This window comes from Brachyistius frenatus, unplaced genomic scaffold, assembly GCF_029030835.1.
Source record: "Brachyistius frenatus isolate BFR_SWC_R1_liver_20210118 unplaced genomic scaffold, ASM2903083v1 Contig_94, whole genome shotgun sequence".
Taxonomy (NCBI): Eukaryota; Metazoa; Chordata; class Actinopteri; family Embiotocidae; genus Brachyistius; species Brachyistius frenatus.
In genome coordinates this window covers 849,351-862,514 of record NW_027210693.1, presented here as the reverse complement: position 1 = coordinate 862,514, position 13,164 = coordinate 849,351, and the positions used below count along the sequence as shown (strand labels likewise).

Here is a 13,164-nt window from a genome sequence, read left to right as displayed (position 1 = left end):
TAAAATGGGAATCAAGTCAGGAATTACATCGCTGAAAGAGAGCTTTGTTTTAAACTTGAACTTTGTGCAGAGATGGCATTTGTTGTGAATGTCCGGGGTTATTTACTTGGATGCCTTGTTTGGGCTTCAGACCAAGATCTGGCTGTTTGTCAGATTTCGCTTGTAAATAAAAGTTGGAGCACTTAAATCGACTCCTACTGGACCGCGTCCAATGTTGCATATAGGGAGTTCGCATTAGGCACGTCCAAATGCAATTAGTGGACCACCTCAGAGACCCTGCTTTTAGAGCGTCCACGTTCCGTCACATGCCTACAGTGAGTGACTAATTGAATAAACTCCTAATGGATTTGATGGTGACCAGTCACGGTCATCAGGCTTTCTTCTCTCGGTCATCAGCCAGCTCCTCTGGTACAAAAGGCGGGAATACCTGCACATGATCTGGGCAGTAGCATCGCCTCCTGCTGTGGAGGTCGCTGTAAAAGCTGCGGCATCCTATTGTTTCCCCCTCCTCATTACAAATCTGATTTTCTCCTGGCAGACGAGTCTGTAAACATGGTTCTCTGTTTAAATGAAAATCGTATGTGCTGCATGCCGACAGAGGAGATGGTGGTGACCTTTAATGTGTCACAGTTGTAGGAAGTAAGGTGGGCGTGTCTGATGTATGACTTGCTGCAGCCTCATTGTTGTGGTCCTGCAGGAGTTAAAGGGTAGAGGTCAGGGGCCGGACTGTGCTGCTCTGATGTCGAGGTGTGCTCTGCTGGCTCTCTGAAAACGGACATCTGGGGCGACCCCCACCTCCTTTTCAAACACACAAGCCCCCCCCCTGCCACACCCTTCATACCCCCAGCAGCCTGAGGCTGGAATAATTTCCTCCTAGCAAATAGAGTAGCATCTGGCTCTGTATCAGCAGCAGACAGTGGCATATGTAGGCACTTTGTGCGTGTGTGTGTGTGTCTGACTTACCATGCATAATGCATCACTGCATTCCAGAGATGTCTCAGCAAAATTGTCTCATGTTTGAATTGTGGTTTTAAATCAGTGTAGATGAAGATAAACACGAGATGTTTAAGCTGGCTTTTATTTTTTTCTTGATCTTGTTGTGTAACAGTAAAGGTTAGGAGCAGTTCACACCCTGTAAGGTTCGGCTGTTGTATTTTTAGATATTGTATTGTGTGCAGTTACACGTTAAAAAAATGTTGACATTCATTAATGAAAACTGTCTGTAAAGATTCCTAAGATGCTGCACCCTCAGCTGTGACTGATATTTCTGAGAAGGCAGGAAGCTCACTGATCCTCTGCTGCAGTGCTTTTGACAGCCTACTTGTTGTTTGGAAAAGGTTCCCAGCGTTGTGCTGCTGCGAGCAGAGAGCTGGAAGGGATCGGAGCGGGCAGAGCGAGCCGACATACAGTACATTCTGTTGCTGTGGAGGATATCACGGCCTGACACAGCTGACCGGAGAAGGTGCCGTCTGTCTTTGTCCAACTTCCGTCAGGAACAAAGCGGCTCAACTGTCAGATACTCAGTGGTGTTTATAGTTTTGCGTGGAAATGATCTGACGTGACAGAAACGTGATTTTCAATCGGCAAATTTTCATCTTTTTAGCAGCTTGTTGTCGCTCACGGTTTGATTTGTGTTGCATGTAGAGAGAGAAGTCAATGATTCATCGCCTGAGGATGTTAACTGTCATTACAGTTAACATGTTTGTGTGTGTACTTCATATGTGAATGCAGTGCTGAGAGAGGGCAGCAGCTGAACCTGCAGTCGCCATTCACTCCTTGAAAAATGTCCCCACAACAATAGACACACTCCCACAAACGCACACACATTACCCTAACCCCAGCCCCCCCCCCCTTTCTTCTCTCCCCAAATCCCCCCTCCCCCTCCTCGGCAATTGTGTGCATTGATGCTTTCCAGAGGAGCGATCTCTGCGCTGCTGTCGCTCTCCACTTGGCGAGCGGCGTTTTGACGGCTGTGACAGGAGGGAGAGGCGATCCGGCCGTTTTCTTAGACGCCCAGACGGAGACAGTCTGCCACCGGCATGCGCTGAAGTGACACAGGTCTTGAATGGAAGCACTATCTCGCCACCTTGTGCAGCATTTTTTCCTTCACTGTTTATCGTTCTAGATAGAGATAGGGATAGGGAGAGAGAGAGAGAGGGGGGAGGGCAGAGGAGGAAAGGAGGGAGGCTGAGAGAGAAGGAGCCTGATCTGGAGGAGAGGGAGGAGGTGACAGACAAGTCGTGTCGGATGATCATATTCTATTTTCTTCATCTGTCATGCAAACCACTGGTGACTTTCCGAGTAATAACAGAGTGACTGAGGCAGGTTGGAGGAGCCTCTCCCTTCAAGCGTTCTTCCCTCTCAACCTGCAGGATCTTCCCACTCAGATTATGGTAAGATGCACGTCGCTCACGCAGCCCGTGTTCACACCGACGTGCGTTTTGACTGCTGGAATCTAACAGTGTTGACACCTTTTTCTTCTGTAACGGCAGAAGATGTGTTGGTGTTTTTTTTTTTTTTTAAAGGTTACTCTCTGCTGTGGAGAGAGTCTCCAGCATAGTGCATGCTATTTTTACCCAAATCGTATCCAGGAGGTAAATAATTCAGTATTGTGGTTGATAGCAGGTTCGCGTGGTGCAGTGAATGGGATGCCCACTTAACCGATCCGCTTTTTGCATCACTTTGTCTGTGTGACTTAACACTTGAAAGTGTTTTGAAGAAGAGAAATTTTTTTCTTCTTGTTTATATTAAGATGTGGAAAATGTGTGTCTTCTCCTGGCTGATCTCCCTGAAGAGTGAAAGGCGTGGCAATCTCCTCCCAAATTGGACATTTCAAATTTTCCTGCCACAAGTTGGTCTCCTTAACTGGCCATTAAAACACTTGCAGAAACATGCCTGGTGTAATTGTTTGTGAGCGCCGAGTGCAGGTAGATCAAAGCTGGCTGACATGGCTTTTTCAAGTGCTATCACTTTACTTCAAAGAGCTCTGAGTGGGTCTCTATCGCCGCTGTGCACATGTGCGCTATATCTATTGGTGTGGTCTTTTTTTTTTTTTTTCCAAACCACTTGCTGCACAAGTCTTGCAGCTCAGAAACTGCTCTGAAGTGCATTGAGTGCATTGAGTGTTGTGTTGAAAGTTGCACCAGCATCCTGCTGCCGCGTCCAAAGATTACTTGGGTGTATACAGCTAATGCCCGTTTCTGCCCTGAAGACAGACTCATGGAGTAAAGTTCAATGAACTGAACTTAGTCAGGAAAATGAAACAGACAGACTGATGGGTGAGCAAATGCATCGGAAACGAGACGAGTCTGCAGACTCAAAGTTCAGAGTTCAGGGGAGATGAAGAGTAGCTGAGACGAGAGGGTAAAGGAAAGCTGGGAAAAGGGAGGCGCACAAGCCCATTTAGCGACGGTCCCCAGACAGACTGCCTGCCGCTGGCTGCCTGAGGCTGGTGGCCGTCTGTCTGGCTTTGAGGCTGATTGGATTGGGTGTGGTCGAGACTATAACTTCACTCCTTTTGGTCCTATCATGTCTTCTGTGAGTTGGTATTTAATGTTTATCTGCTTAGACAAGCTAAATCCCACTCAGTCTGTGTCATGGCAGCTCGTTGACACATGACGGGGTATAATCTATGAATCTAATGTCATGCTATCGTAATCTTTTAAATGCAGATAAGCTGAGGAGCTAATGGCAGATTTGGAGTTTGCTCACCAGCCGGCAGGACACACAGCAAGCAGGATATGGCCCGTCTCATCGCCTTATTAAAATGTATAAATCAGACTCCTGGCAGGGTGGAAAAATCCCCTGATTGACGTGTATCCCTAAATACACGTCATTAGTGATGTGCTTTATAGATTTCTCTGTTGGATTTTGTTATACCGTATTAATTTAAACTTTTAATGACCTCTTCATTAGTGATGATCAGCGAATTTAATCCTTTGATGCCGGACGATAATCAGCTCGACTGCCTTCGTACTGTCTGCTCACAACCTGCTGGATTTCTTAGTGCACTCTATTTATGATAGCTGGCTGGCTGGTTGGCTGCCTTGGTTACTATGGTAACGGTATCCCCCAGAAAGCTGAAGAGACCGGGACTTACTAAGCTAATTGTGAGCAAGTGAAGCATGTTTGCAAAGTTTGCCGTTGTCCCGGCCTGGACGACAGCCTGTTAGGTTTTTCTTGTTGTTGTTGTTTTTCCACAGACCTGCAGATGATATGAGAAAAGACTCGGAGCTTTGATTGATAATGATTTGTCTCTCAGAGAAATCCCCGAGTTGCTTGACCTACATACATGTAGAAGAAAACAATGTACAGAAATCCTGATGGAAAACAGTTTGAACTCAATCACAGATGCAAATACTGTTAAAAAGTCTGACTTTTAACAATCAATTTACTGTTTTTGTATTTCAATGTATTTAGAAAAAAATATTTTTGTTGTTGTTTTTTTGGCATTTAGAATAATAAACCAATGAAGTTTGTGTCGTAGACTGTTTCCTGAATAAATCAAGCGATTTGAATGCATCACCTTGATGCAGTTTTACTATTTCCTGACATTTTACAGACAAAACAATCAATAAAGTATTTGGTATGTGCCGCCCTTCGTTGTGTTATTATACATAGCGTGATTGATATGCTGTGACTAAATGATTTACTTTAACCCACCATTGTTTTTTTTTGTTGCAGACCTGTGCTGTGACACTCGCCCCGGGCCTCTCCCCCAATCATTTCCAACTGTGAGCAGGAAAGTGAAAAGACGATTTAATGAATCAGTTCTCGCTAGCCGACGCCATGACGGACAAGTAAGTGGTTTTCTCCTCCTTCAGAGTGTGTTTGTCTGTTTCTGTGTGAAGAGCCCAGTGTACTCAGGCCCTTTGTTTGTTTGAGTGTGAAGTAAGACGATGATGCTGCCGCTTGTGGTCACATTTCTCGCTCGCTCGCTCTGCGTGAGCGTGTCTCCTGGAAGTGGCTATGCGAGTGTGTTTCAGATGTGAAGGAGAAGCGGGGGATTCAGATGGCACAGAGCGAAGTGTGTTGTGGTGGGGGGTTGATATAATGACAGTCTGTTTTGCCCCTGAAGACGTATGACATTTGCATCAGGGCTGATTTGCATTCCCATTTCACTGTGCTGGTATGTTGCTGCTGCTGTTAGCTGCTCTTTATTTCTTAAAGGGTTTTTTGAGCCTTTGCCGCATCTCTTCTTTGGTTCCTTCTTTTGTACTCTCCCAGTTTTTTTGTTTTTGTTTTTTTTGCGCTTCCTTCTTCATCGTCTCCCTCCCCCCCTTTTCATTTTGCAGGAGTTCTCCATCTACGCTCGGTATCTCTTTTCTCTTTTTGTTTCCTTTGTTAACTTTGTCTTTGTCTCTCAGTCCAGCAGTGTTTATTGAATTTGATCTATAGACGATAGTGAATTTGGGTGCAGTAAGCAAAATAATGTGCTGTCAGTGTTCATAATAAGCGGAATAAGTGGTAAAGGCCAAACAAGACCAGGACTATTATGCGCTTTAGTTACAGAAAATGAAAGGGTTAGTTTAAAAAAAAAAAAAGTTTGGGGTGTAACAAAACCAAAGAAACGGGTTGGTTTCAGTAGGAACTGTAACGATGATGGTTGCTTCTGCAGAAAGAGAGAGTTTATATGCACAGAGTTGGTAGATGAAATGAGGCTGATCTGATTCAGCTGTTTGTATGCACTTAGTCAACATGCAGCATCGCTCCACTTATTACTAATGCACCTGTTCACCCTATTGAGAGAGCAAGAGGGGAAAAGAGGGGCCGGCTCTGGTGAATCACTCAGTCTTTTTAAGACACGGGGCCTCAGGGTGCTTCCCCTGGCTAACAGCAACACTATAATGTCAGCATAAAATAGTGTGCATCTTGTTGTTTAGTAGAGCCGGATAATGCTATATTTGCCCAGAGGGGAATTTCTCTTGCAAATTAGAAGGCATTGCAATTTGTGCAGAGCCAGACTTGAAGGGGTTGGAAGTTTTTTTTTTTTTTTTAAGTGTTTTGGACTCGACATAAAGAAGAAAAAGATGTTCCTGGAGACTTTATTTTGAAAACAAGACGCAGCAGAATTTTTATGATGTCTCTGCTGCACCAAATGGAGCGAAGGTTTGGGGAGGTTTCTAAGTAAGAGATGATGTTGTTGACAAGCTGCCCCACTGGATGAAAGGTATCCAGGCAACCAGAAAGAAGTGGGGGGGAGTAGTTTATTGTGCGCTAGATGCTAGTCCATGTTGTAGGATGATTGTTTGACTGGAAAGAATGATAAATGTGATGCTAAAAGGAAGTGAGGGGAAAAGTTGGAGGACGTGCCCCCCGATGGTGACGGCGAACAAAGCCTCCCTCAACATGGGACTACTTAAGATTCATACAAAGGCAGAAGAAGACAGCTTATTTTCTCTCCAACACACACGAATACGTCCCTCTCCCCCTTTTTTTTCCGAGCCTGCTCATGAGCAAACATTTACACATAGCAGGATATCAGTGGACATTCCTGCAGATACGTGCATTCCAGTCGGTATTCCCACATACAAGCTGTCCTGTAGACACATCTACACCAAGTGGGTTTCACACAATGTTTTGACGTTGTCCAACAAAGTGTATGTGACCCACAAGTGCACAATTGTGATGGTTTTTTTTTTCTGTCAACGAGCTGTTTACCGTGCAGACTCTGGAGCTGATTATCCATCTGCAAATGTGCTACTGTATCCTGAAAAATGAACATGTTTCATGTTCGGCCTCCTTTTGTATCAGGATGCTCCGGGATGAGGAAAGTTTCTAAAGCCAGATTTGCTCCATAGTGCTTGTAGACAGGGATTCTTTCAGTTTAAATTCAAGCCTGCATAATCCTCTTCAACAAACTGCTGTGTGTGTGTGTGTGTGTGTGTGTGTGTGGGTGGGTTGGGGGGGGGGGGGTTGAATGAACAGGAATTTTGCCTAGTTATTTTTTTTCCTTTCCATTTTGCACCAGGGTTCACTGTATTGCATCATATAGGAAAGTAGCACAGACATTCAGTGCTCCAAACACAAAGAGAGAACGTAGCCTCTCTACAATGTCATTTTACTAATCAAGAGCATGTCAGTATGCTTCGTTTAAAACACTTGAATCGCTTTTAAGGATAAAACAAAACAAAAGCACGATGGAAAACTGCTTTCTTCCTTGAGCCCTCGAGCCATACGATCATGTTTCTTTATGCAACTGTTCCATTCTTATTTTCCATAAGGAAAATCCTCCTCCTTCTCGTTTCTCCTCGTTCCTCCTCTTTGTTCCTCTCTCCAACCACTGTATGAATTTGCACGCTACAGTATCCTCTCTCCTTGCAAAGCCTGTTTTGCCTCTCGTCCTGTCCCTCTCGTTTTCCTTCCCTCCCCCACCTGTGGTGGAGTTCACTGACAGCCGTGTCAGGGACTTGGGATGTTTATAGATGGACAGTAAGGGTGGCTGCACTTCTTTGTGTGTGTGTGTGTGTGTGTGTGTGTGTGTGTGTGTGTGTGTGTGTGTGTGTGTGTGTGTGTGTGTGTGTGTGTGTGTGTGTGTGTGTGTGTGTGTGTGTGTGAGAGGGGTGGGGAGGGGTCATAGAGATGACTGGCCTTTCCCAGCCTCCTGGATGGATGTGTGCTTGGCCTATCTGCATCAGTCAACATCCCATGTGTGTGTTCATGTCAGTCGCAGAAGAGTAAGTATAGAAGCTGGCTAAGTGCCAGCCTATACGTTACTGACACAACTGCAATGCATAGAAACCTGCTAAATAACAAGAGGGTTGGTCTGCAGCTGCGCTCTTTAGAGTTAATTGCAATTGACTGATGTTAGTAGGTTAATTATTGCATATTTCCTGTTTTCCACCAACCAGCTGATGAACAATAAGGACAAAAATGGTCTTTCCTGTTAACTGTACTATAACACAATAATAAGTTTTAGGAATCAGTGTCAAAATATCTCAACAGCTCTTGGATAAAGTGAACTGATGGTGCTCAGAGGATAGTTCCTCAAGACTTTCATAATGCCCTGCTGTTTCCTCTTGTGCCACCATGGGGTTGACATTTGTGGGTTTGAGTGAAATGTTTCAACAACTGTTGGATGAATTGGCATGAAATTTGGATAAACAAGCCAGATTTGCTAAACATTTATCTCAGGATAAATTGTTGGCACTACAATTTCCCTGTAGCACCACCATCAGGTCAAAATATCCATTTGTCTGATACTGATTTCTGACTACATACCTACAGAAAAAATGGCCCTCTCAGCTGCACCTTGTTTTTAGCAATAGTTTGCAAATGTTAGCATGGTAACATACTAAACTAAGATGGTGAATATAGGTAAGAGGAGACCTGCTAAATATCACCATTGCAGTCATTTCATTGTGAGCATGTTTGCATGCACGAAGCAGCTAGTTTATGTAAAGCTGTGCCTTTAAGTGTAGAGTCACAAAGCCACTAGCATGACTGGAGAGTCTTATCTTGATAGTTTGTACTTTTGTGAACCAAAGCTGATAAGGCTTTTTCCATTCTCACGAAGCATATTGAGACATTTAGCCTATCTCTGAAACAAAACTTTATTTTTGGCTGGAACATTTTGCATTGAAAGAAATTGGTCTAATTTCCGTGCCAGTTTAACCTTAATGGCACAGATGGGGCCAGAGAAAATCAGGTGTCACAGTGGAGAGCTCAATAGCTCATCCTGTCAGTATGTTTACCATCAGATGAGTTTCTGAAGTAGGGCCATTAATACATCTGTTCCGGCTTGAGGAGTCCTTAAAAGAGCAGCTTTGCCCGGTCCTCATTCAAGGCAGCTCTCATCAATTAAAACCTCAGACGTGTTACATTTCCATTTCCTCTTCGTCCCTTGTCCAGACCGCCGTGTCACCCAGGGCGTGGTTCAGGGTCAACGCTGGGCTCACACCCGGGCTCGACAGCCACTCAGGACATCCTGAATTAAGTCATTTAAAGGCGCGGTGACACCGGTGTCTTTGGGATTCGTGGGTGCATGGTTAAAACTCTATATCAGCTGTCATTGGGTTTTGTGGGAGCCGAGGAAAGCCAAGTCAAAGTGCTTCCTGAGGATGTCGAGGGGGATGCACCCTTTGGCCTACGACTCATCAATCTTATGCAACTGTCATCTACTCCCAGTGCCCCATTGATGCTGTCAGAGGACGGCGAGGGGCAGGGATTCGATGCGTCGAGTATTTGTGCTAGTTTGCATCCAGGTTTTTTTTTTTGTCTGAGTGAAGAAGTGACAGGAGAAGGGGAAAGCGTAGAAGATGATGGAAAACATTGTGCACATCGAAGAACTGCATGCAGCCATTATCAAACACAACTCTTGACCTTGACGGCTGTGAACGGTCGTCTTCTGTGAAATGGTAAATGGTCTGTACTTGTATAGCGCTTTAACATGGTTTTCCCATTCACATACTAATGAGACAGATCACCATGCAAGGTGCTGCCATCAGGAGCACATTCACACCGATGGTACACCATCGGGAGCAACTTAGGATTCAGTGTCTTGCTCAAGGACACTTAGGCATGTGGACAGGAGGAGCTGTGGATCGAACCACCAACTTTCTGTTTAGTGTGCAACCCACTCTATCATCTGAGCCAACTGGTCTCTGGATTAATAAAACCAATCTGAAGTAATACTCAATACTATGATTTATGGTCAGTTAAACTCTATCGTGTAATAAGCTTTCTGCCTCTCGACAGGATACTGTGGTCACCACTTTAATAAATGAGAAATCCGAGAGGAACAGTTAATGTTCCTGCACATCCAAAGCTTTTTTTATGTGATCAGTGATCTAATCATGTTTGTAGTCTGGCATGTATATCACTGCTTAACATAATCTGATTATTCTTTTATACAGTAAAGCAGGGGGCCTGCATTACTGTAGCTTACCCCACCGGGCAAATGCTAATGAATCTGCATATTTGGGTTGATTTGGGTGACCTCAATTCAGTTGTCTGGAAGATTTTGTCTCCTTGTTCTGGGACAGTATTTGTTGCTTTGCTAGTAACATCTCTTTAGATTTCACCGACTTTTGTTTTTCTTGGTTACTTATTTAAAGATAATTTGTAAGGTTGGTGTAGTGAGACTAAAATTATGCATCGATTCACTGTTTAAAAAAAAAAAAAAAAAGAAGAAGTGGGAACTGACCATGAGTCCCAAACTGAACAAATATGTAAGCCCCTGTTTTCCACTCAAACAGAGCTGGACTGTGCAGGACTGTGGGAGTAAAGCTGGTGTACTTGTGCAGGGAGAATGTATTCAGCCTTGTTGTAAGGGTTTTCATCTTGCTCAGGGAAGCAGTCTAAAGGAACAGACTGGAAAGTGTTGTGAATGGAGGCCCAACCATCTGTCACCACGACAATAAGAAGATTTCTACCTTCCTTCCTTTGACTTAAAAAAAAAAAAAAATCTTATTTTCATGCACCAGAAATGAAAGCAAAAGACTTTTCCAGCTGACTGCAGATTATTCCCTAAAGTCTTTGTTCTCTTTGTTTCATTAGTGATGCACCACCAGTGCTAACACTGTACAAGATGTTAAAGGCCCTTAAAACATGTTTTTTTTCAGGTGGCTTTAGGCTTTTTGTGGTGTGAAAAGAAAATCAGCTGACAAAGTTAAAGTCGTCTTGGTGGTTTTGGAAGTTTGAAATGGGGGATATCGTGTACTTCTACATATCAACCAGGATTTTTGCAATGTTTGAAAAGAAATCCGCAAACTACTTTCAATCAAATGTGATCAAACAACAGGTGCACAGTCCTGATGTAACAGATGAGTTGAGTTGTGAAGAGTTTAATTCTCAATCTAGCAGGAGTTTGACGTTTCCAGTTTTTCAGTTAATTATGTCAACATGCAACATTTGGATTGGTACAAAGGTTTGTACATTCATTGTTCCCCAAGGATGAATCCTGAATACTTTGGTAATACGTGAACCTTTCCTCTAAGCTCAAAGCACCGGTGTGCCTCCCAGAGCCGTTATTTTTAAACGTTATCTTTTGATTGTTTTAAACTTGAAATATTAATACAAAGCTTTAAAACAAACAATTTAACTCAAAACATTTTCACTGATGCAGAATTCAACATTTCTTTTGATTGCTCGACTGAAAACCCTGTAAATTGTGTCAGCTATTCTCAGAGTAAATGTCAAGCAGATTTAAGGCTTGACCGTGTCTGACCTCTTGTGGGATAAGCACAAATACAGCTGATATTGTTCAACAGTGTTCGAAATGTGAACGACACAAGTTTACTTTTTATTTGCATCATGGCATGGCTGACCCACAGCCTTGTACTCCCATCGGCAGCCAGTCCTCTGTGGTGGAGGGGAAAAATAATATTACCGACACAGACCCTAAGTTCTCCTCGTGGTATTCGCACCAGATAATGTTTATCATCCGGCCTTGGGTAGAAAAAGTCAACGCAGTTTCCGGATATACATCATATGATATCACCAGCTTAGTGGTTACGGATAGTCACATATGATTGTTTTGTCCTTTCACAGGAGGGTTATCTACCGTGTGTGTGTTTGTGTGCTTGGATGGTTAATCAGGTGACTTTCCTTGATCTTTTTGTAAATGTGATTTTAATGGCAGTCTTGAACTGCAAAATGTGCTTTCATGGATTCATCATTATGTCTGTCTAACCAATGTCTTGACCACTAACCACGCATACACACTTCTTCCCCCGGTAGGTACACACAAACACACTCCATTACTGTCTTGTCTGATCTTTCTGTCTTCTCCCCCTCCCTCCCTAGCTTGAGGATTTTATAATTCTCTCCGGAGGAAGAGCGTCGCATCTTTTAAGGAGCCACAGGTCAGAAACTCTACTCCTCTCCTTCCCTCCCTGCCTGTTTACTGTGCAGACTGATACTCTGCTGCTCCCCGGGCCTGCAAGCTTCAACACGAATGCAGCATGCTTCTCCAACCCCCGCCCACCTCCCCCATGTAACCCTGGGGCTTTGCTTTTTGTTTTTTGTTCCCCCTGCATGACCACACCTGGCCAACCCACCTCTGATTCATTTCCTCTTGATTTTGTTGCTTTTGGAGAAAAAAAAACCAACAACAGAATTTAAATTTTCGTAATGAAGATTTCCTTTTTCACCAATCATTTCCTTTTTTTTTTTTTTTTTTTTTTTTTTTTTTTTTATTCACCGTGTGATTTGGTGTTTCTCTCCTCTTTAAGTTGTGATTCCCTCGCTTTGTGTCTGCTTGGTAGCCAGCTGATGGTGTGTGTTGTTTTAATGACTGTCTGTCTGATGGTGTTTATAGGGATAAGCATTGACATGTGCAGCTGCCTGTTTCCAGTGGCCTCTTGGACAATTAGCTTTGCTCTTTGGCTTGGCTCTGAAATTGTTAAAGGCCCCTCCTTCGATGTTCATTGTCTAGTCATAGCTTAGCAACCGTAACTAGGCACGGCAGGTCTGTCAATCTTTGAATTTCTCCAAATGCCAAAGTCTAGTCAGAATGAAACTTGGCATCTGAAGAGTTTAGTTTGTGTCGCCTTTTCATTGCTTTTCTGAAACCGGAGCTGTCAAGCAGAAGTGAAAGCAACGGACAAAACTGTGATTTGTGTGCATGTTCAACTCTCTACCTTGCCACGCAACATATCATGAGCTAACTGTCACTCTGTGGGGTTACAGTTTATGTTACAAAAAGCCACACGCTACGTCTAAATTTATTACTTTAGCAGGTTATTTGCTTTGGACCACTTTACAGACATGGAACTTAATTCCCCCGTTAGCCTCACATTTTCAAAAAGTATCCTCAAAGCCCTTTTTCCTTGTAGAAGAAAAGAGAAAAAGATCGTTTGAAAAAAAATTGACCTTAAAAGTATGTTTTTCTATATCAAGCATCATTGTGATAGAAAATAATATTTCAATTACATTTTTATTTCTAGTGCTGTATGATAGATTTGCTTTTAAGAAACGGTGAAGGATGAGTGTGCATCGGGGGAGTAAAGAACAATGTCATTAGAGCTTAAATACACACGGACTGCACAAACCTACTACAGTTAGACAGAAATCAACAGTGAATTCCCCAAAACATCCACTGGCAGATTCTGAGCACCTCTTGGATGTGATGTTTTTTTTCCTCTGAACAATTGGCAAAAAGACAAAAGGATTAGACGACATCAGTCTGCTGTCATGAGTCCCACACTGAAACTCATTGATCAG

The 13,164-nt window shown here is 43.4% G+C and overlaps 1 protein-coding gene across 4 annotated transcripts in view; it reads left to right on the top strand.

Annotated features, from left to right (window-relative positions):
* Positions 1-1,568: 1,568 nt before the first annotated feature.
* Positions 1,569-13,164, top strand: part of sema4d (sema domain, immunoglobulin domain (Ig), transmembrane domain (TM) and short cytoplasmic domain, (semaphorin) 4D) — a 32,885-nt gene continuing 21,289 nt past the window's right edge. Inside the window, exons 1-2 of one of the 4 annotated variants that reach the window (XM_069710714.1) lie at positions 1,569-2,393; positions 4,684-4,799. In XM_069710714.1, the coding sequence (XP_069566815.1) occupies positions 4,762-4,799 (38 nt within the window). In that variant the 5' untranslated portion in view covers positions 1,569-2,393; positions 4,684-4,761. Of the gene's footprint in view, positions 2,394-4,683; positions 4,800-11,751; positions 11,805-13,164 lie in introns of those variants that run through there. The other 3 variants (XM_069710715.1, XM_069710717.1, XM_069710716.1) reach the window with 3 other exon arrangements.